Source organism: Megascapheus bottae, chromosome 7 (assembly GCF_031878675.1).
Source record: "Megascapheus bottae isolate mThoBot1 chromosome 7, mThoBot2.hap1, whole genome shotgun sequence".
NCBI classification, from domain to species: Eukaryota; Metazoa; Chordata; class Mammalia; order Rodentia; family Geomyidae; genus Megascapheus; species Megascapheus bottae.
The window spans coordinates 12343389-12363916 of NC_143515.1; the positions used below are offsets into that span (position 1 = coordinate 12343389).

At 44.5% G+C, this 20528-nt stretch overlaps 1 protein-coding gene and 1 pseudogene across 3 annotated transcripts in view; one reads left to right on the forward strand and one right to left on the reverse strand.

Annotated features, from left to right (window-relative positions):
- Chst10 (carbohydrate sulfotransferase 10) overlaps nt 1-18564 on the reverse strand; it is a 31500-nt gene extending 12936 nt beyond the window's left edge. The window contains exons 1-4 of one of the 3 annotated variants that reach the window (XM_090336512.1): nt 18421-18474; nt 8343-8537; nt 5651-5782; nt 145-236 (exon numbers count right to left, since the gene is read on the reverse strand). In XM_090336512.1, the coding sequence (XP_090192638.1) occupies nt 145-236; nt 5651-5750 (192 nt within the window). In that variant the 5' untranslated portion in view covers nt 5751-5782; nt 8343-8537; nt 18421-18474. Of the gene's footprint in view, nt 1-144; nt 237-5650; nt 5783-8342; nt 8538-8613; nt 8683-18420 lie in introns of those variants that run through there. The other 2 variants (XM_090336513.1, XM_090336514.1) reach the window with 2 other exon arrangements.
- Nucleotides 3562-5050, forward strand: LOC150060333 (nucleoporin p54 pseudogene; annotated as a pseudogene).
- Nucleotides 18565-20528: the final 1964 nt, after the last annotated feature.

Below are 20528 nucleotides of genomic sequence, written 5' to 3' on the forward strand. Positions count from 1 at the left end.
CTTGTAAAGGCGGCTGCAATGGTGAATGAAAACCACTGCTGGTGAGGGAAGGTGGAAAAAATTATTCCCACAGGTTAGGGAAATCCATGAAGGGTTCCCTGAGAAGAGTTATGTCCATGTCAGAGGGGACAGGAGTATACCCACCTGCAGCTCCTCAGGAAAATGCTTCTCTTCTGACAACTTCCCAGATTCTGGTACACTTGTTAGAAACAAAAAGTCCTGTTTAGCACTGTACCCTAGAAAACAAGAGGTTAAGATGTCATCTCATGGAGAAGGGGCTCCAGATGGATGGGGAAGAATGGGGACCCAGGAAAGGACCCACATAAAAGATGCATGACTGACTTTTCACAGAATTACAAGGGAAATGCAGCCGGAGGGCAGTCTTTTCAATAAATAAGAGCTTTGACAATGGATGAACATTCATCTAAACTTCACCTTATTAAGAAATGAACTCAGAGCCAAGCCCTGGTGGCTCACACTTATAATCCTAGCTAGTCAGGAAGCTGAGATCTGAGCATCAAGATTCAAAATCAGTTTACCAGACAAATCAATCATTTCCAATTAACCAACAAAAAGCAAATAGCTGAGCAAGAGCTTGAGGCCATGAGTTCAAGTCCCAGTACCAACGGATAGCAGCACCAAGTTGAACAAATCTCCAGGGAATTGTGTTGAGAAAGAAAAAAAAAATCCAAAACAGTCAGAATCTGCTCCCCTTAAAATGACAAAATTTATTATAGGAGAAAAGATTAGTGGTTGCCAGAGTGTTGGAATGGGGCAGCAGTTAAAAAGGAAAACACAGAGGCCAGGAGTTTGGCCTAGTGGTAGAGTGCTTTGCCTAGCATGCACAAAGACCAGGGTTTGATTCCTCCATTCCACATACATAGAGAAAAGCCAAAAGTAGTGCTATGGCTCAAGTGGTAGAGTGCTAGTCTTGAGAAAACCCCAGGACAGTGCTCAGACCCTGAGTTCAAGCCCCAGAAATGGCAAAAAAAAAAAGAAACAAACAAAAAGAAAATATCAATAGTCAAATTGGTGCTTTCCTATCAATTTAAGAAAATGTTGCTGCTGTGTGTGCTGGCTCTGGTGTCAAGTCAAATCACCAGGAACAGGCAGACATGAAGAAAACATGTCATCCACTGGCTGGGATTCTAGACTAGAGATCTTTTCCCCAGAGCACAGAGCTGCAAGAAGCAGCCCCAGGATATCTGTTAAGATCCTGAATGCTAAAATCCTAAAGCACACCATCCTTCATGGCTTTACTTTCAGTCTCTCTTCAACTTGTGCTCCTGTCACAAAACCACCCTAATTACCTGTGCCTAAGGACATGCACCGTAAAACATGTACATCCCAGCACTATTCATCAGACCCCAAGAGGAAAGAGGTATTGGGTTTATTTAACTATGATTATCTGTTATAGTCATTTAAGTTGAGGTCCCAGGCTGTCCTTGAACTTGAGGCCTCTTGTGATCTTCCAGCCTTCACCCCCCACAAGCAGTTTATTAAACTATTACTGATGGAAGCTTCACTAAAATACACTAATAAGATACTGCTTTTTAAACAAAACAACCATAATTTAATTTTATGACCTGCTCTTGAGCATCTTCTCTACCAAGAGGCAACATGCAGAGGAATCAGAATTAGTTTGTTTCTCGATCATTCTATATTTATGGTTCTCAACTGGACTCCAGTCCTGGAGAGTCAAGTACAATTAATCTCAAGCAGCAGAAGACTTATGCAGGGACAGTTGTGCAGAGAACACTGAGGTGCCCTCTGATGAGAACCTCTCAGTACTCCCAGCAATTGTCATTGTTGATGGCCTGTAACCACCCCACATCTCCTGTGTGCCTCACTGCTTGCTGCAACCCTTTTCCCCCAGCCACCATGCTGAGATCATCATCTCAAATTCAACCACCCTCCAAGATTTGATCCTTGCTCTCTGGACAGAGCCTCAGTCCTTTGTGTAAGCCTGATATAGAGAGTGTAGCACAATTCACCAAGACTGTACAAACTTCACAGGCTTCTTCCCTAAAGCTCCTAGAAGATAAGGGGGGGGGTGTGTGTGTGTGTGTGTGTGTGTGTGTGTGTGTGTGTGTGTGCGCGCTAGTGGTCCTGGGGTTGAATTAAGGGGTGTGAGTGTGTGTGTGTGTGCTGGTGGTCCTGGGGTTGAACTCAGGGCCTAAGCACTGTCCCTGAGCTTTTAGTGCTCAAGGCTGCACTTCTATTACTTTGAGCCACAGCTCCATTTCTTTTTCTTGGAGGGGGCGGGGAAGATAGTTAATTGGAGGTAAGAATCCCATTGAATTTCCTGCCCAAGCTGGCTTTGAATCCCGATCCTCCGATCTTTGCCTCCTGAGATCTCAGCTCCCTGACTAGGTAGGGTTACATGTGTGAACCACCAGTGTCCTGGCAAAGGAGGATACTTTTGATGCCCACCAAGAGGAAACTACAGAGCCAAAAGCCTGATAACTATCACAGAGTACAAACAATAGAGCTGAGAAAACCAATTCAGAAGAGGTTTCCCTCTTCTCTCTGCTGATCTGCCTTCCACCCTATCCTTTCACAAGCAGGTGGAGCTGGGAGGATGGGGAGGAGGTGTGGGCACTGGGTGGCTCTCAGAATGAACAGGGTTGTCAGGAGCTCTCTGATCAGTATCAGGAGCCTGTAGTCTCTGGATCTCGATGAAAACACAGTTGGTACAGCCACCTGGGTAAATTGGGAAAACTGCTTGTGTGGATGCATCCTCATGCACTGCCAACAAGAGGATAAATGAAGCACCAAGCTGAAAAAAGATGTTGTGTTCCCTATATCCCAGTTCCCAAGGGCTTTCTCTCTCTCTCTGGTGGGGGGTGGGGGGACGAGGCTGATTTACAGCCAGTAATGATTGGCCCTGAATCTTTGTTTCCACAGGTTCATTCACTTGGCCCCAGAAGGAAGTGGCTGAAGGAGTAAGAGCACCACCACACAGCGCTCACAGTTCAGTGTCCCTCCAGCAGGCTCTCATGGACACAGAGGAAGTATTCATTTTGTAGAAGGAACATAGCAGCTTACAAAAGCAAATGTTTAAGATGGGATCTAGTTCTTTTTAAATCCTCATCAGCACGCCTATGTTCAATAAGGGGGAGTTAAGAATCTCCCAGGATAACCTGACAAAATGAACCTCCTTTCACTGCATTGAAGGTGATATTCCAACATGTATCACCAATGCAGAACTGCTGGCACACAGACAGTTATAGCTCTCATGATGACATGAGGCAGAGCAAATTTCCAAACTGAAGTGTGCAATGTACCTTGCTGTGTGAAGCGTGTGCCAGTGCTGCTGGGAGAAGCCCTGCTCTCTGCTTCTCAGTCAATAAGCTGGTTCAGCCACAAAGTGCCTTTGCCTTCCAGAGGAGGTCCCTTCCTTCCCAACTCCCATCTCTGTGCCCTGAGTGCAGGGAAGCCAAGCATCCTTCAGTCCAGAATTGCTGTCACATGAGGATGTACCTGGGGACCAGTGTTGCATCCAGGACTCAACTAGCAAAATCTGTTCCTCTCGTCTTCGGCCCCTGCTGCTCCTGTGACATGGCCTTCAATTTTGGGACTCCTTCGGGCACCTCCAGCACTGCTGCAGCGACGTAAACACCCACAGGAGGGTTTGGAGGATTTGGCACAACAACAACAAGTGCAGGTTCTGCATTCAGCTTTTCTGCCCCAGCAAATACAGGCACTACTGGACTCTTCAGTGGCACTCAGAACAAAGGTTTTAGATTTGGTACTGGTTTTGGCATAGCAATAGGTGCTAGTACTGGTTTAGGTACTGGTTTGGGAACTAGCCTAGGATTTGGAGGATTCAATACACAGCAGCAGCAAACTACATTAGGTGGTCCCTTCAGTTAGCCTACACAAGCTCCTACTCAGTTCAACTGACTGATAAATACTGCAAGTGCTCTTTCTGGTCCAACATTATTGGGAGATCAGAGAGATGCTATTGTGGCAAAATGGAATCAACTGTAAGCCTTTTGGGGAACAGGAAAATGATATTTCAACAATAATATTCCTCCAGTGGAATTTACACAAGAAAATCCCTTTTGCTGATTTAACGCTGTAAGTTATAGTTGTATGCCTAATAATAAAGATGAAGATGGTCTAGTGGTTTTAGTTTTCAACAAAAAAGAACAACAGTTCATAAACTTCATAAAGTTTTGGGAGGAAACCAGACCCTTACTGTAAATGTAGAAGGTATTAAAACATTGCCAGATGACCAGACAGAAGTTGTCATTTATGTTGTTGAGCATTTTCCTAATGGTATCTCAAGGAAAGTTCCAGCTACAATACTCTATGCCCATTTTGAACAAGCCAATATAAAAACACAGTTGCAGCAACTTGGTGTCACACTTTCTATGACAAGAACAGAACTTTCTCCACAGATCAAACAGCTTTTACAGAATCCTCTTGCTGGTGTTGATCCTATTATCTGGGAACAAGCCAAGGTGGATAACCCTGACTCTGGAAAGTTAACTCCTATACCCATGGAGGGCTTCAAAGAACTCCTCTGAAGATTAAAGGTTCAAGACCAGATGACTATGCAGCATCAGACCAGATTAGATCTCATATCTGATATTAGTGAACTACAAAAGAATCAGACTACAACCATCGCCAAAATTGCACAGTACAAGAAGAAACACATGGATCTGTCTCATAGAACTTTACAGGTCCTAATCAAACAAGAAACTCAAAGAAAGAGTGGTTATGCCATCCAGGCTGACGAAGAGCAGTTGCGGGTTCAGTTAGATACAATTCAGTGTGAACTAAATGCACCTATTAGTTCAAGGGCCGAATAAATGAACTGATGTCCCAGATCAGGATGCAGAATCATTTTGGAGCATTCAAAGCTGAAGAAAGATACTATGTAGATACAGGTTTATTACGAGAAATCAAGCAGCATGTTAAACAACAACAGGAAGGCCTTAGCCAGTTGATAAGCATCATAAAAGATGATCTAGAAGATATAGCATTGGTAGAACATGGATTGAATGAAACCATCCACATCAGAGGTGGTAGGTGTCTTTAGTTGACAATGAACGTGGGTTGTGGGTCTATAAAACACTTTCTCTTACTACATCAGGACTTCCTTAGGATAACCACATGGAAGAAAAAGGAAGGATCCTCCCCTGGTTGGGATTTTTGAGATTACTAACAAATTCACCTCATAGTTCTTCAAAGATTTACATCTAAAAGTTTCAGTCACTTAAAAAGTACATAATTCCCCAAAGCCTATGTACTTCTGTACACTCTTGCAACAGCTTTGCATGTAATTACAATGTTTAATTTGCATAGCAAGTTTACAGGTAACAAAACTGGGTAATTACGTGGCTTCTGGAGATTTGTACTTCAGAGTATAAATCAGTTTTTATATCTGTGAGTTCATCTGTGGGAGGAGTAAAGAAACTTCAAAAGAATCAAATGATTAATGTGGTTTTTTTGTTCTATAAAGAGTTGAAAATATATTTTTATATTAATTTATAGAACACATAGACAATTAGGATATAACAAAATTACCATTTCTGAAGTTTTTGTTTTTTAAACCTTTAGTTTCTACAAATATGAAAACTTTAAAATAAATTCTTAATTTGTAAATAAAAAAAAATCTGTTCCACACAAGCATACTTACCATCTGGGTCTTTAAAGGTCAAGGTGATAAACTTGCTGGCCACCATGAACATGAAAATCACCCAGAAGCATGCGGCCAACAGAAGCCACTGGTGGTGCATGTTGTCAAATGTCAGCCATTCAATGAGGCTTCCTGGAAAACACAAGTGAGAGGCCCATACCACGTGCAGGTTAATCAATTAAACAAGAAGCATGACTAGAAAGAGGTGAGGTCAATTAATAGAACCAATACAAATACATTTGTTCCCCTTTCCTCTACTGAGTATTTTGGCTTAGCATTTAACATTTCATATTTAATTAATAATATGAAAGGATATCCTTACTAATGAAATCAATTTGCAACACCCCAGTGGAGGGGAATGACAATAGAACAGTATCCTTGTTTGTTTTTGGAAGCTAGGGTAAGATTTTGCCAATGTTATAATGATCAGGGAACAGGGAGTCAGCTGGAGGCCTGTCAGGGAACCAGACCACTGCAGGAGAAATGTGCAGAGGGAGGAGCTGTGCTGAAGGAATTACAGCAAGCTGAGCTTAGAATGCAAAATGGCTGACCAGAAAGAGCCACACCTAGACAATCTCACACATGTGGAATTCAGTCCTTAAAAATGTAATGACAGGGTCAGGCACCAGGGGCCCATACCTGTAATCCTGTAACTTAAGAGGCTCAGATCTGAGGATCTCAAGTTTGAAGCCAACGCAGGCAGGAAAGTCTGTGAGACTCTTATCTTCAATTAACCACCAAAAAAGCCTCAAGTGGAAGAATGCTGGCCTTGAGAAGAAAGGTCAAGGACAACATCCAGGCCCTGCCATTACATCTACACATATATGTATATAATATGCACATAACACATATTATACATAATATGTGTTATATATACTATGTAGTATGTATGTATAATGACAGGAATGTAAAGCATTCCATTTGAGGGTGGGTATAAGCAGGAAAGAAGGGTAGAAAGATAGGATGAAGGGAGATAAGCAGAGTCTAGGTACTTTATATTTATGAAAATAGAGTAATGAAACCTGTTTAAAATTATCTTTAAAATGAGGGAGGAGAACAAGAATAGAGGGAATGAACTTGATCAAAGTACATCTATATATATATATAAAAATACCATAATGAAAAACCCCTGTACAACTAATGCACGCATGCTAACAAAAAATTAAAAATTTTAAAAGAGTAAACAAACACCTGTACTTTTTGCCTCAACTACTTGCTGGACTGGGCCTGTGCTAAACCTTGTGGGCAGGTACTTCTCATGATTAGCATGGCCCCAGCCATAAGGGATGTCAGGACATCAATTGGTCCTCTGTGTGTCACAGACTCTGGTACTATGGAGGACGGACAAAGAACCAGGAAGTTACTGTCAATTCTCAGCAAGAGAGACTCACAGTGTGTTTTATTTCACTTTATTTTATTTGCCAGTCCTGGAGCTTGAACTCAGGGCCTGGGCACTGTCCTTGGGCTTTCTCAAGGCTAGCACTCTATCACTTGAGCCACAACACCACTTCTGGTTTTTCTGTGTATGTGGAACCAAGGAATCAAATCCAGGGCTTTGTGCATATTAGGCAAGCATTCTACCTCTAGGCCAGACTCCTGGCCCCTTTATTCCACCTTTTTTTTTCCTCCAGAAATGAGGACCAAACTCAGGGCCTTGCATTCTCCAGGCAAGGGCTCTTCCACTGAGCTAAATCCTCAACCCCTTTATATCACTTTTAACATGGCACTTCTAGCCAGATAGACCACTTAAGCAGAGCACACAGAGCTGGTGTGTTTCCACTTTTGACCAAGGCCAGCCATCGAATCTGGTACCCAGCAGTGTGAGAGACAGCTTCCTGATCTGACTGCTCAGACTTCAGCAAAAACTCAAGAAGAAGGCAATCCTCCTTTCTCCACAATAGAACCAGACATCTGAAACTCAAAGTCCTTCCCCAGCACCTACCTAGCAGTTTTCCAACCCCACCTGACTATGGACAAAGACACCGGTGCCTTTACAGGGTCTTGTGAGCCACCCTCGGGTGCCCACTGTACACCCAGTATTTCTTTGAATCCCCAGGTCAGCCTGCTATGTTAAACAATAACCAAAATACGGGATTCCAGTTAAGCTTAAATTTCAGATAAGAGCTGGGTGAGGTGGCTCGGGCCTGTAATCCTAGCTACTTAGGAGGCTAAGATCTGAGGATCAAAGTTCAAAGGCAGTCCGGCACTAAAGACAGTGAGACTCTAATCTCCAGTTAACCACCAGAAAACTGGAAGTGGTGCTGTGGCTCAAGAGTTAGGATGGTAGCCTTGGGCTGAAGAGCTCAGGGACAATGCCCAGGCCCAGGGGTAGGGCAGTAGCCTTGAGATGAAGAGCTCAGGGACAGTGCCCAGGCCCAGAGTTCAAGCCCCATGAATGACAACAACAACAAAAATTCTTTTCAGATAAACAATAAATAATTCTCAGTGTAAGTATGACCCAAAGATTGTACAAGACATATTCATGGAAAACAAACACCTTTATTTTCTTGTGTTCAGATGCTAAGCCCAGTATATTTCCTAAGTGTTCAAGTACGGTTGCCAGAGCTCTATCACATCCCCTAATCACCTAAGGCCAGCTCCAGCAATTTTCATTCTCTTTCCCCTATTTCTTAACCCAAGCAGCACAGCAAAAAGCAGAGAATTCTAGGCTTAGTCAGAATCCTAGTCTCACCCCTTGCTAGTTCTGCACTTGGCCTCCATGTCTCATCTCTGACCCTAGGCGCCTTTGTTTTCTCAGGGTGACCACAAGGATGATATGAGATGATGCAGTACTTTGGCTGCCAAAGAACCTCAGTGAGCTAAGGCTGTCTTGGCTTGTGACTACTGGAAACTCGTGGTGCCTCCTTCCAGGTTAATGTATGCAGCTCTAGAAAGAAAAGAAAGGAGAGCCATTTATCCCTGGTGACTACTCATGTTTCCCCTCTAAAGATAGTGATGCTTACTTATCTTGTGCTAAAGGACATGGGGCCCTAAGATCCTGGGTCCACTGAGCTTGTCCTCAAGAGTACAAGACTTGGAGGGGTTCAGCCCCAGGTCACATTGGCAGTGCCCTGGCCTTTTTCAACAGTGGGGTGGCTGTGGCTGGGGAAGGGTGAAAAGAACAAAGACAAGTCAAGTGGGCTTTATGCGATTCTGAACCAAACAAACATGCTGGTGTGGAACATTTTACTCTACTGCGATATGTATCACAGACAAGTAAGCCTGGATGAGGGTGCCACAATCCAGCGGGGTGCTCACATAGACATGGTTACACTGTGGAATAGATGACCAGGACTTACGACCACTGTCTACTCTGTCCCCTGCTCTGCTCACTCCTTGAGTGCCTTTCAGTGTTCCAGCCCTGGCCCTAAGCATCAGTGCCAGACATCATCTGGCTTCTGAGAGGTTTTACAGCTGAAGAATCAAATCATCTCAATGTGAATCGGTTTTAGTGGAGAAATGTACTTTGATTCTCCCCAGTTAGGTTGGAGTTTCACCTGAGAATCACCTCATCCATGCTCTAGAAGCAGGGTAGATTAGGGCAGAAGTGCCACACTTTAGCAGACTGGAAAGTCAGAGCTGTGCTGTCCGTCAGCTTCCCTGCCTAAAGTGCTCACTGCTTTTACTGGAGCTAAGTGTCTATAGCCCCTCCCCTGGTCAGAAACAGCTTTGCCCCACTTTCCTCATCTGTAAAGATGAACCCACAGGCCCACACACTTGTAGTGTTAAATCACCTTTACAATCACAAAACACACAACATCATCTAGGGTGCTCTCATTTCACAAAAAGCTTAATTTCCAATGTGGCATCTACAATTTCCACTGAGCCTCAATGTCTACAGATACCATCCCTACCCAGCCTGCCCAGCACACAGGACAGGCAAGAAGGGCAGTATGCAAGGCTCCCATCCCCTTCTCAGCTCACTTGTTGCTTCCTCCTTTTGGGAGTATATCCTGGTACATGAAGTCTTCATGGGGACTGAGGATTTGGAAAGGCTCATGGGTATAAATTCTAGACTCTCAAGAAAAGCATTAGGCTCAGGTCTCGCCACTCAGGCCAGACTGCTATCTGCAATGACCCTATGTCCTGCTTCAGGAATCCTTAAACACTAAGATTCTAGGAACTGGGGTAAGGAGGGCCAGCTCACCCACCTCATGGGCTGCAGAGAAAGAGTCAATTCTCGCCATCACTGCTTAGTTGGTACCAAAATCACTCTACTACTAGACCTCACTGCTCTCAGCCAAGCCTGAGAGCTTTCGCTGTGTGCCTCATCTGGACAGGAACAAGGACCAGTGCATAGCAAGTCAATAGCCAGCCTTTGCTGAAGGACTACATGCACTAGGCAACTTGCTAGGGAATATAGGGAGAGCTAAAAAGTTCTTTAGGAGCTTTTCAAACCTCTCCTGAGGTGTTCCCAAGCTTTTTAAAATTGAGGCTATAAGGTAAGCTTCTAGTTACCATATGAGAATGGTTACTTACTTAAGACTTATTTACTGACTCCAGGAAATAACCAAATGCTAATAGGTTTTCAGGGCTGCTTAAAAGTAACATTTTATAAGTTACTGTATGTTTGCATTTGAATAAACAAACAACTGGAAGTGGTGCTGTGGCTCAACTGGTAGAGCACTAGCCTTCAGAAAGTTCAAGAATATTGCCCAGGCCCTGAGTTCAAGCCCCAGGACTGGCACAAAAAAACAAACAAACAAACAAAAAAACCCAGACAACTTAAACCATACTGATGAGGGAGGGGTTTAGAAACCATGCTGGAGCCAAGTATTGGTAGCTCACACCTGTAATCCTAGCTATTCAGGAGGCTGAATCTGAGTATCATGGTTTGAAGCCAACCCAAGCAGGAAGTCCGTGAGATTATTATCTTCACTTAGCTGCTGGAAAGTAGAAGTGAAGCTATAGCTCAAAATGGGGTAGAATACTAGCCTTGAGCAAAAAAGCCCAGGAAAAGGCCCTGAGTTCAAGCCCCATTACCACCCCCTCCCCCAAAAGAAAAGAAAACATTATGCTGGGGAATTTCAAATAAAACTCTACCTAAAAGACATGCAAAATGTATAGATACAAAGAATCATGATATATCAATTGATTTGCAGAATTGAGTGTTTGATCCTACTTGTTAATTTTAAACAATCTATATGTATATATGTACATATATACATATATGCATATATACTGTATGTGTGAATGTATGTGTTTATGCACACATGTAAACACAGGCACTTGTAATTCACAGTATAAAATGATAAAATGCATACTTATACCTGTAATGTACAAGATATAATGAATTTTTATAAATATACTTATATTTTAGGCAAATATTCTATAAGCAAATTATCTTTCCCATAATAAAAATCAATAAGGGGGCTGGGAGTTTGGCCTAGTGCTTGCCTAGCATGCACGAAGACCCGGGTTCGATTCCTTGGTACCACATATATAGAAAAAAGCCGGAAGTGGTGCTGAGGCTCAAGTGGTAGAGTTCTAGCCTTGAGAAAGTCTAAGGACAGTGCTCAGGCCCTGACCTCAAGCCCAGGACTGGCAAAAAAAAAAAAAAGAAAAAGAAATAAAAGAAAAAGAAATAAATAAAAATCAATAAGCTTTTTTGTTTTAAGTACCAGTATTGAACTCAGGGCTAGGCACTGTTCAATGTTGGTACTCTACCACTTGAGCTACACTTCTGGCTTTTTGCTGGTCCACTGGAGATAAAAGTCTCATGGACTTTCCTGCTTGGGCTGGCTTTGAACCACAATCTCCTGCCAGATCTTACCCTCCTGAGTAGCAAGGAACAGAGGTATAAATCACCAATAACCAGTCAGTAAACTATTTTAACATGCCACCTAGATCCATGTTTCCTGGTATTTTGCTTTGTTCCTTAATGTTTTTCTACCCCAGTACTCCCAACTTTTCATGGTGGTACTGCCACTTTCTTTTTTTTCATATATTTTTATTGTAATTAATAGAAGGGTTACATTATATTCACCAGATAGAAGGTGAATTACTTCACATACACTGATACCCTTTCTCATGTCATGGTTCCCATTTCCCTCCATCCCCTTCCCCGAGTACTGCCACTTTCTATGGTGTGAGAAAGGAAGGAGAATACTGCCTAGTTAGGAGAAACATGATGAACTGCAAAGTCAACATGTACCTGAGTATTTAGTACCTATGTCTATTTTTACTAGATTAAAAGTTAAAGTACAGAGAATAATATAACAAACACCTGTTTACATGTACACTGCTGTGGACATACATACTTGAGTTACATACATACTTGCGTTACACAGTATAGCAGGACCCATTCTGCCTTGCCTGGCCACATTGGCCTTCCTCCCTTGTCTGGTGGCTATATGCCACTCCATCAGAACATAAAATGTGGGACAGGCAGTTTTTTCTCTGCACAGATAAATGTTGGGCCAACTAAAGAGGCAGGAGTTTTCCCAGGCCTTCAAGGAACCACATTACCCATGGTTACTCTTCAGAGAGACTCACTCTGGAGGTGAGGCCCAAGGTAGAGGGAAGCTCAGTGTTTAAGCATCTGGCTCCCCTGCTGCCCTCTTATTCTCCCCCAAGCTATGATGGTCCATAGTAGACACTTAAGAGGAAAACTATCAGGTCAAGACAACCTGTTTAGAAGTTTAGATAAATCAGGGGAAAACGGGAAGGAGGATTACCATGTAAACCATGCAGAATCAACAAGATGATACCTGGTCCCCTCACAAAGCACCTACTCCAATCAACTCCTATGTCACTATGGCCCATAACATGCATGATTTTTGATATATTACATTAAGCTATATGGCATTACTTATGTAGCATAAAACATAGCATATGGTTTATAGTCTTCAGACATGTGCAGGGTTATACCTACAAATACGTTTAAGGACAAAATAGCCTAGAAATAATGACCTCTCAAGTGTGCCATGAAAAAGTATGCTCATTCACCAAATGAATGGGCATACAGGTGTCCAGGATACAACTGTTAGTCCACATGCACCACATGTACAATTCCTCTGTTTGCCTAGCTTGAAGTCTCATAGGGACCCATGTGAAATAGAAAACCTACTCAAAGTGATATATGATGGAGAAAGGACAATGTCATGTGAAAACAACACAGGGAGACACATTGTGATTGGGGAGGTAAGGGGATCATGGCAGGGTTCCAGGCCTGGAAACAAGTCCCTGACTTACAGGGGCTCAGAGATGGGGTCAGGAAACACAGATCCTTAGCTGTTACAGAATTCAGTGTCTTCCTTCCATACAATGGAAAGCCATTGAAAAGTGTTATATAGGAGAAGAGAAGAACTGTGGTGGTGGAATCTGCTTTCAGAGTTTGATTTAAATTTCTCTGGCAGCAGAATCAAAGACATAAAGAGCAAATGTGCCCTTGGTCCATTTTTACTCATGGAGGATGCATTCTAATCAGGTATGATAAGCCAAGCCGCTGGGTGCCCCACCTCCCCCATATCATTGCCCAAGTCTCCAAAAACCAGTTTATGAACTAGGAAGAATCACAGGATCTGCTGTTAGGTTCTGATGAGCCTTCTGATGAAGGCAAGTGTGTCCGGCTAACCATGGTATGATTGATTCATTGTGCGATTCCACATTGACCTCACGGCGCATGACTTTATGTTGAGGACAGTAGCTCCCTGCCCAAGCAGCAAGTCAGAACTGCCTGAGGAGCTTTTGAGAAATAGCAATGCCTTGGGTTCCAAGAACAGCCAGCCAAGACAAGGTGAATCCCTGCAGGTGGCATGGCACATGGTAGCTTTTATAAGCTCTGCAGAAACATCTACAGAATAGCTATTACTGGGAATTGCTGGTCCAGGCTCCCAGAATCTGAATCCTGGGAATTTAATTAAGAGGCAGAGTCTAGGCATTTCAGCAGCATACCTCTCTCCCAACACTTCCATTTCAAGGAAGAGGCCTGGCAGCAAAAGTTCATCTGAGCAAACATCTGAGAGGATCAATTAGAATCTGAGATCATTAACCCTGTTCCCATTTCACTTTTTCCAGCTCTCCCATCTTTTGGGCAACTCGACTCTGCAGGACCAGGATCTGTTGGTGGGGACTGAAGGGAACCAGGATAATGTTTCCTATTTTCTAAGCAAGAAGGAAAGCAATCCATACTCACTTAGCTCCAGTTCTTCTAAGCCTACCCCATTCTCTGTATTGTATTCCTTCATAAGGAAGCTCTTGGTGTTCATCTCCTCTCCCAGGATCGCAAGGTCAAGCTTGCCGTGTAATCTGCGAGATGACTGGCACCTGACACACAGTCTGTTCTCCAGGGCTTTGCTAAAGGCTGAGCCTTCTCCCCATAGCCAGGTAACAAGTAGCTTTAAGAAGCCTGACATTTTCTGTAATTAACTACCCCTTCGTTCAAGCAGTCAAGTCCCAGCATGGCACTTGCAGTTACCGATGGTGGCAAAGCTCAGTGTGCCTTCATCCCGCTATCATAACATGCTGCCCTGCACAGAATCCCTGCCACAGGGATTCAGCACATCATCTTTAGAGCTTTCTTGTTTCTAGTCATGATGTGGGATTTTTGTGTGTTAATGTCAGGACCAGCTACCCAGCCAGAGCACTGGACTCTGAAAACTCACAGGGAGAAACTGGTAGTTAGTTATAAGGAATGCAGGATCAGAATCAGAAACCTTAATCTCTTTTCTTCTCCCAACAAAAGAAAAATGACACACACCTGATATGTTTGCAATTATGTGACTACCCTATTACCATTTTTTTTGATGCAAATCATCCATCCTCTGCACTTAAAAAAAAACACAAAAAACAATGATGAGTCAAGTGTGGTGGCACACAACTATAATCTCAGCCCTCAGGAGGCTGAGGCAGAAAGATGGGGAGTTTGAGGCCAAGCTGGGAAACAAGGCAAGGAGAAGGGAGAGAAGGTGAGAAAGATGCCTGTAAATTCATTTTGCTCAGCTGATAATGGCTTTCTCTACACTTTGAAATGTCCTCCAGAACCAAAAACCCTACTAAACATTGATAACATGCTCTGCCTTTAATGCATTAACTGGCTTAGTATATGTTCTGTAAAGTCCTATAGTACATAAGCCCATTTAACTCTGGCTAAACAGTCTCTGACTATTCAATTATTTAGCCCTCTTGGAACCAAGGACTGTCCTACATCCCAAGAACACAACAACACACACTCCTTGATCTCAGTACTTCATTCCAGTAAAGTGACTGTTTTATACAATCACTTGTAGTCAGGTAAAAGGGCCATTGGGATAAATATAAAAGGGAAAAGAAGGCCAAGACTCTGGGACAAAATGATGCTGAACAGGTGGGAAGAGAAAGGAAGCTGTTCTGGTGTGAATATGCAATGTCCCCCACACAGGCTCATATGGTGCACAGCTGGTGGCCCTATGTTGGGAGGTAGTAGAAACATGGGGAGATAGATCTGACTAGAAGCAGGTCAGTGAGGCATGTCTTTGGATATATCTCACCCTAGCCCCTTGCTGAATGTCCTTCTATGCATCTAGTCCTCCGGGGGGGGGGGGAGGAATGCTTTCTGAAATGCTCCTGCTGCTATCATGCCCTGGCCAAACAACCATGAACTGAATCGTCTAAGACCTTGAGCAAGAAACTGAATTCTCTAAGACCTTGAGTTCAGGCCCCAGGACTGGCAAAAAAAAAAAAAAATTATACTTCAGGGTCAGGAGCAAAGTTGGAAAGAAAAAGATGGATAGATTTTTCTTTCCATCCTTAAGTTCCAATTCTGAGCTGTTATAAACATGGAGGAGGAAGAGGTACAGGGGCTCTGTGCTCACAGTGGGGAGAGGCCTCAGAAAGACAGTGAGAGTAAAGGCTGGAGGAAGGCAGCAAGGAGGTGGGTGGAAGGGACTGTTACTCCTGGCACTTTTTCTCTCCTGGGTTTCAGCAGCATATGGTCAGAAAATGGGGGAGAAAGGAAGGACACAGGCCAGACTCAATTTCCACAGATGAGAAGTGAATTGCCTTGTTGGCATCAGGCAGTTTGTACCTACCTTTGGTGACTTGCCTGGTATCTGTATACTGCTGGGAAAACAGGGTGAGGGTCACTTCTACATTCTTCATTGTAATCACAAATGTTTAGTAACATCTCCAATGTCTTAATCTCAATTAGTATCCTAATACAAATGTATATTATATATTATATACAATTAAAAGTAACTAGATTGTTTAACCAATTACTACTTTAATCTTAACTATTGTCTTTTGTTGTTACAGACTTGATCCTCTAAAGCATTTATAGTCAGACTCACAGAGGGACAGATGACTCTTTAAAAAGTTTGTCAGATTTAACTTTGTTAGCAATTTGCAGGTAAATTCTACCTATTATTTCTATTGCTTCTTGTTGCTTTAATTGGGAATAAAAGGGGCACAGACTCTGTCACTTCCTCTGATGTGGGACTCAGCCAACTCAGATCCGTCATACCAGCAACAAGCAATGCCAAATACCATCCCAGCAAGGAGAAGTCGCTCAGACCCACATGGATAGTCCTGGCAACCAGAGAACACACAAAGGCAGTTGAGACAAACTACTCAGCTAAGAGAAGATGGTCTTAGATCCTGAATAGTTACTAGCACTTGTCCTTTCAAAAGTAATCTAAAGCTGGGAAATCAAAAGAAAATAATTCATAAGCATGCCTAGCTAATATCCATTCCTATTTTCTAACTAGACAGGAACTTGCATTTTTCACTTTGTTACATGGTATTTCTTTTCTTTTCTTCCTTTCTTTTTTCATTTTGTTTTGTTTTGTTTAGTAGTGGGGCTTGAACTCTGGGCCTGGGCTCTGTCCCTGAGCGCTTCAGCTCAAGGCTAGCATTCTACCACTTGAGCCACAGCACCATTTCCAGTTTTCTCGTGGTTAATTGGAGATAAGAGTTTTACAGTCTTTAGTGTACAGACTGGCTTTGGACTGTGATCCTCAGATCTCAGCCTCTGGAGTAGCTTGGATTATAAGCGTGAGCCACTGGCACCCAGCTGTATTACCTGCTATTTCTATTTCCCATCCATACTATATAGTCCAGACATGTGTAGTTCAGTTATATGGAAATTGCTCCTTCCCTGTGATAAGCTACAATTGGAATTGTGTTCCAAATGCAATTTTTCTGGCATGGGCCCAGGATGTGTTTTCCTTTGTCATTCATATCAACTGGTCCTGCCACTTTGTCAGCCTTTTGCCTGATCTCACCTGTTTCAAATTTCTCTTTAACAGGATAACAACCTTACTCAGGAGCAAGTGAAGGCCATCTTCTTATTGCAGGTAACATGAGGCTTCACTTGTCCCTGCCCTGCCCAGCACAGACATGGACTCTGAAGATCTCAGCCCCAGTGATTCAACACCTCCAAGTCAGCAGAGGTAGACAGCAAAGTCCATGATGTCCTTCAGCTTTTTATACTCCAGGGTTTCGAATGAAGGGAATCTACTTGGTTCCCATTCTTTTTTATGTATCCAAAGACCCATTTGAAGGACTTGCCTCTCCCCTGTTGGCCCATTTTTCCAACATATCCAAAGATGTAATAGGAAGAATTGACTCCCAGACGTATACAGATGCCAGGCAGGCCACCAAAGGTAGGTGCAGGCTGAGTGATGCTAGCAGGGCAAATTTACCGAAGCCTGACTATAAACACTGGGCCCAACCCAAAGCACCCCTCCGCACCCCAATAGCTTTTTCATTAACCTCAGCCTCCTTGCTCAGACCTTGTAAGAACCCAACTCCTCCTGTCCCAGCCCTTCACACAGTCTCCAAGCCAGTGCGAGGGCTGTAACTTTCACTGATATATCTCAATAAACAGTCCTCGCCTGTAGAAAATCGAGTCCAGCCTGTTTCCTTCTTTTCTCCTCCATTTTCCTAACATGAGCCAAGACAGATTATGTTCTAATTGACTTGGGAGAAGAAAAAAAAAAAAAACTTCTCATTTTTGGCCTTTTCTTTTTAACCCAATCACAGAGAAACATTAAAACGGGTAGTTGATGATCAGCAAGACAGATCTAAACTTAGCTGCCTAATTTTCTAAGGATGCTTTAGCCATGCATTGTGGCAGTTAAAACGATCGATGTAATAATCCAACTCCTTATGGCCTCAGTCTTTGGGTTTCCAGACAAATAAACCTTTATGGCAGTTCCCGCCCGCTTGGTTAACCAGAACCTGGCTGTGCAGCTTTCTATTCACTTTTCTGCCTGTGGCAGACAGCTTTTGGGGACGCCTGGCTTCCCAGTCAGAAGTGCAGGAATGAAAGATGCCTCAACTTCCAACTTCTGACAGGCGCCTGGGCCGTGGAGGGCAGGGGCTGGGGCGCTCCAGCCTGGCTGACCCGGACCCTGCATTCCCACCCTGGCTTTGCCCCTCCGACACCTACGTTGACTCAACTGGACACCCCGAGGAGGCTGCCCTCTCTCGCACGCTCCCCGGACCCAAGTGGAACACCTCCCACCCCGCCGCGCCCCATCCCACACACCCCAATGCCAAACGTGAATTCGCAGCCAAGGATGAAAGAAACGACGGGGTGGGGGTGTCCCAGCGTCCGGCACCCCGCCCCACAAGGACGCCGCCCGGCGCATGATTGATGAGGGCTCCCCCGGAGGCCCCCTGAACTACACAGGTCCCCAAATCACACAGGGGAGGCTGCTCGGCCACAAGAACCGGTGGGCTGGGGTTTTCTCCGGTCCGTCCCGGAGGAGTGGAGGAGGGAGTAGGACGAGGACCGGCGTCCGCCCGGAGCTCCAGCCGCCCCCCGGCCCCACGGGCCCCGAGCTCACCCTGGCCGGGTTCCCGGGCTCCTCCGCGGCCCCGTAGGCGCCGCTTCGGCCTCGCCAGGCCAGTGGGCGAGCGCGCGGCGTCCCGGAGTCCCGGGAGGGCGGGAAGCCCGCCCCGCGCCCCGCCCCAGGCCTCCGCGGCCAGCCGGGCCCTGGGATGTGGCGGCGGCTGCGGCGCCGGAAGGAGGAAACCCGACGCAAGACGCCGGCTCCCGGGGGGGCGCGGCCGCCGCCGCCGCCCACCGCGGCCCCCGCGCGCCCGCCCGGCTGTGCGCGCCGCCGTCCGTGTCCCCGCGCGCGCCGCCGTCGCCCCCCGGAGTCCCCCGTCCCCCGCCGCGGGGCTGGAGCAGGCAGCGCCGGGGTCGCCGGGCTCGGGTCCACAGCCTGGCTTTAGCGCCTCCCTGCCCGCGGCTACAATCACGTCCAATCCTGCTTGATTCTGCCCGGGCTCCATCCAGAAAACACGATTGCGGCTTGAGAAGGAAAGCAAAATCTCCAACTTAGAAGAAAAAAAAAGCTTAGACCTGATCGATCAGGACGATGACCTGTTTCAAAACTGGAGAAAAAGATAACTCGCATGGATTCGATACTGCCCGACCTGTCCCCGCTCCCCACCGCCGCGGCGGCCTCCCTGGCAGGATGAAGCCTAGATGGGCCTGGGGTCTTATTTGACCCTGCCTAAAAGATGCGGGATGGAGTCCAGCCTTGGCTGGGCTTCAGGGCTCTTGTCTCATCCAAGGCCACTGTGACTTTTGTCTTCAGTGAACCTGACAGGTTGTCCCACTTGCTCTTAGGCCCTGGCTTAACCTGGGCCAAACAACCCCAGAAACAGTCTAGAACACTGTTGGTGTTCCATGCAGTGACACCTTGAGCCAGGTTGGATTCCTAGGAAAAAAACCATCAGGATTTCCATTCCAGTGATGTCAGGCACCGCTGTGCTGTCCACGAGTCTCTCTTTTTCACTTTCTTTAACCATTATGATTTAAAGTATTAGCCGCATTCATTGTCTTTTCTGCTCCCCAGCACTCCCTTCCGTAAATGTTTATTGAGAATCATTTTGGGACACTGCTGTGGTTGAACTGAGAGACTTCGTTTTTTGAAGATCTGAGTGGACAAACATACATGAAAAGGGGCTGGGAGTTTGGCCTAGTGGTTAAAGTGCTTGCCTAGCATGCATGAAGACCCGGGTTCGATCCCTCGGTACCACATACATAGAAAAAAGTCGGAAGTGGTGCTGAGGCTCAAGTGATAGAGCTTTAGCCTTGAGAAAGTCCAAGGACAGTGCTCAGGCCCTGAGCTCAAGCCCAGGACTGTCAAAAAAAAAAAAAAAACCATACATGGAAGACGAGCAATAAATATATGTAAATCTTCAATGTAAAATAGCATAGTATTCAGTGCCCTTTTAGTAGCCATTTTTTTTCAGATCTGACCCAACATCCTAGTGACTGCTAGGTAAAACTGTCACTCAGCTTATGACATCAAAAATATATCTTATATAGATATTTCTCACCTATGTTATAGGCTACCTACCTAATGTCCCCATCAGTGTATTTATTATTTATGGAGTGTATTGATTTATGACTTTCTCTTGTTCGGTGGTTCCTTCCATGGTGCAACATGCCATTCAGGGAAAACTGAACCCATGTTTACATTTGATTCTGAATATGTTCTTATTTCTTTTAAAATCAGAATTATTATTTTGCATCTACATTATTCACACTAAATAGGGAAAATATTACATTCAGTCCTTAATACTAGAGAATACAATTTCTAAGTATGATCTCAGGCCCCTGAGATTCTCCAAGGTTCTTTCAGAAACTTTTTTTTTATATATAAAATACTAGACTACTATTTGTCATCTTTACTATTTAGATATTTGCTCTGACAGTAAAAAAATGATGGATAAAACTAGCTGAGAGATGAAATTGGATCAACAGTCATTTCACCCTTCACCATTGTAACATATTAAAGAAGACTAACAAAAAGTATTACAGAAATGTCCTCAGTAACAGCCGTGGTGGTTGATGGGAAGTGTACATAAAAGCCCCTACTGTATAATAAATGATAGGGTTGTTTGGAGGCAATCAACTTGGTTTGCAATGTGAAACAAC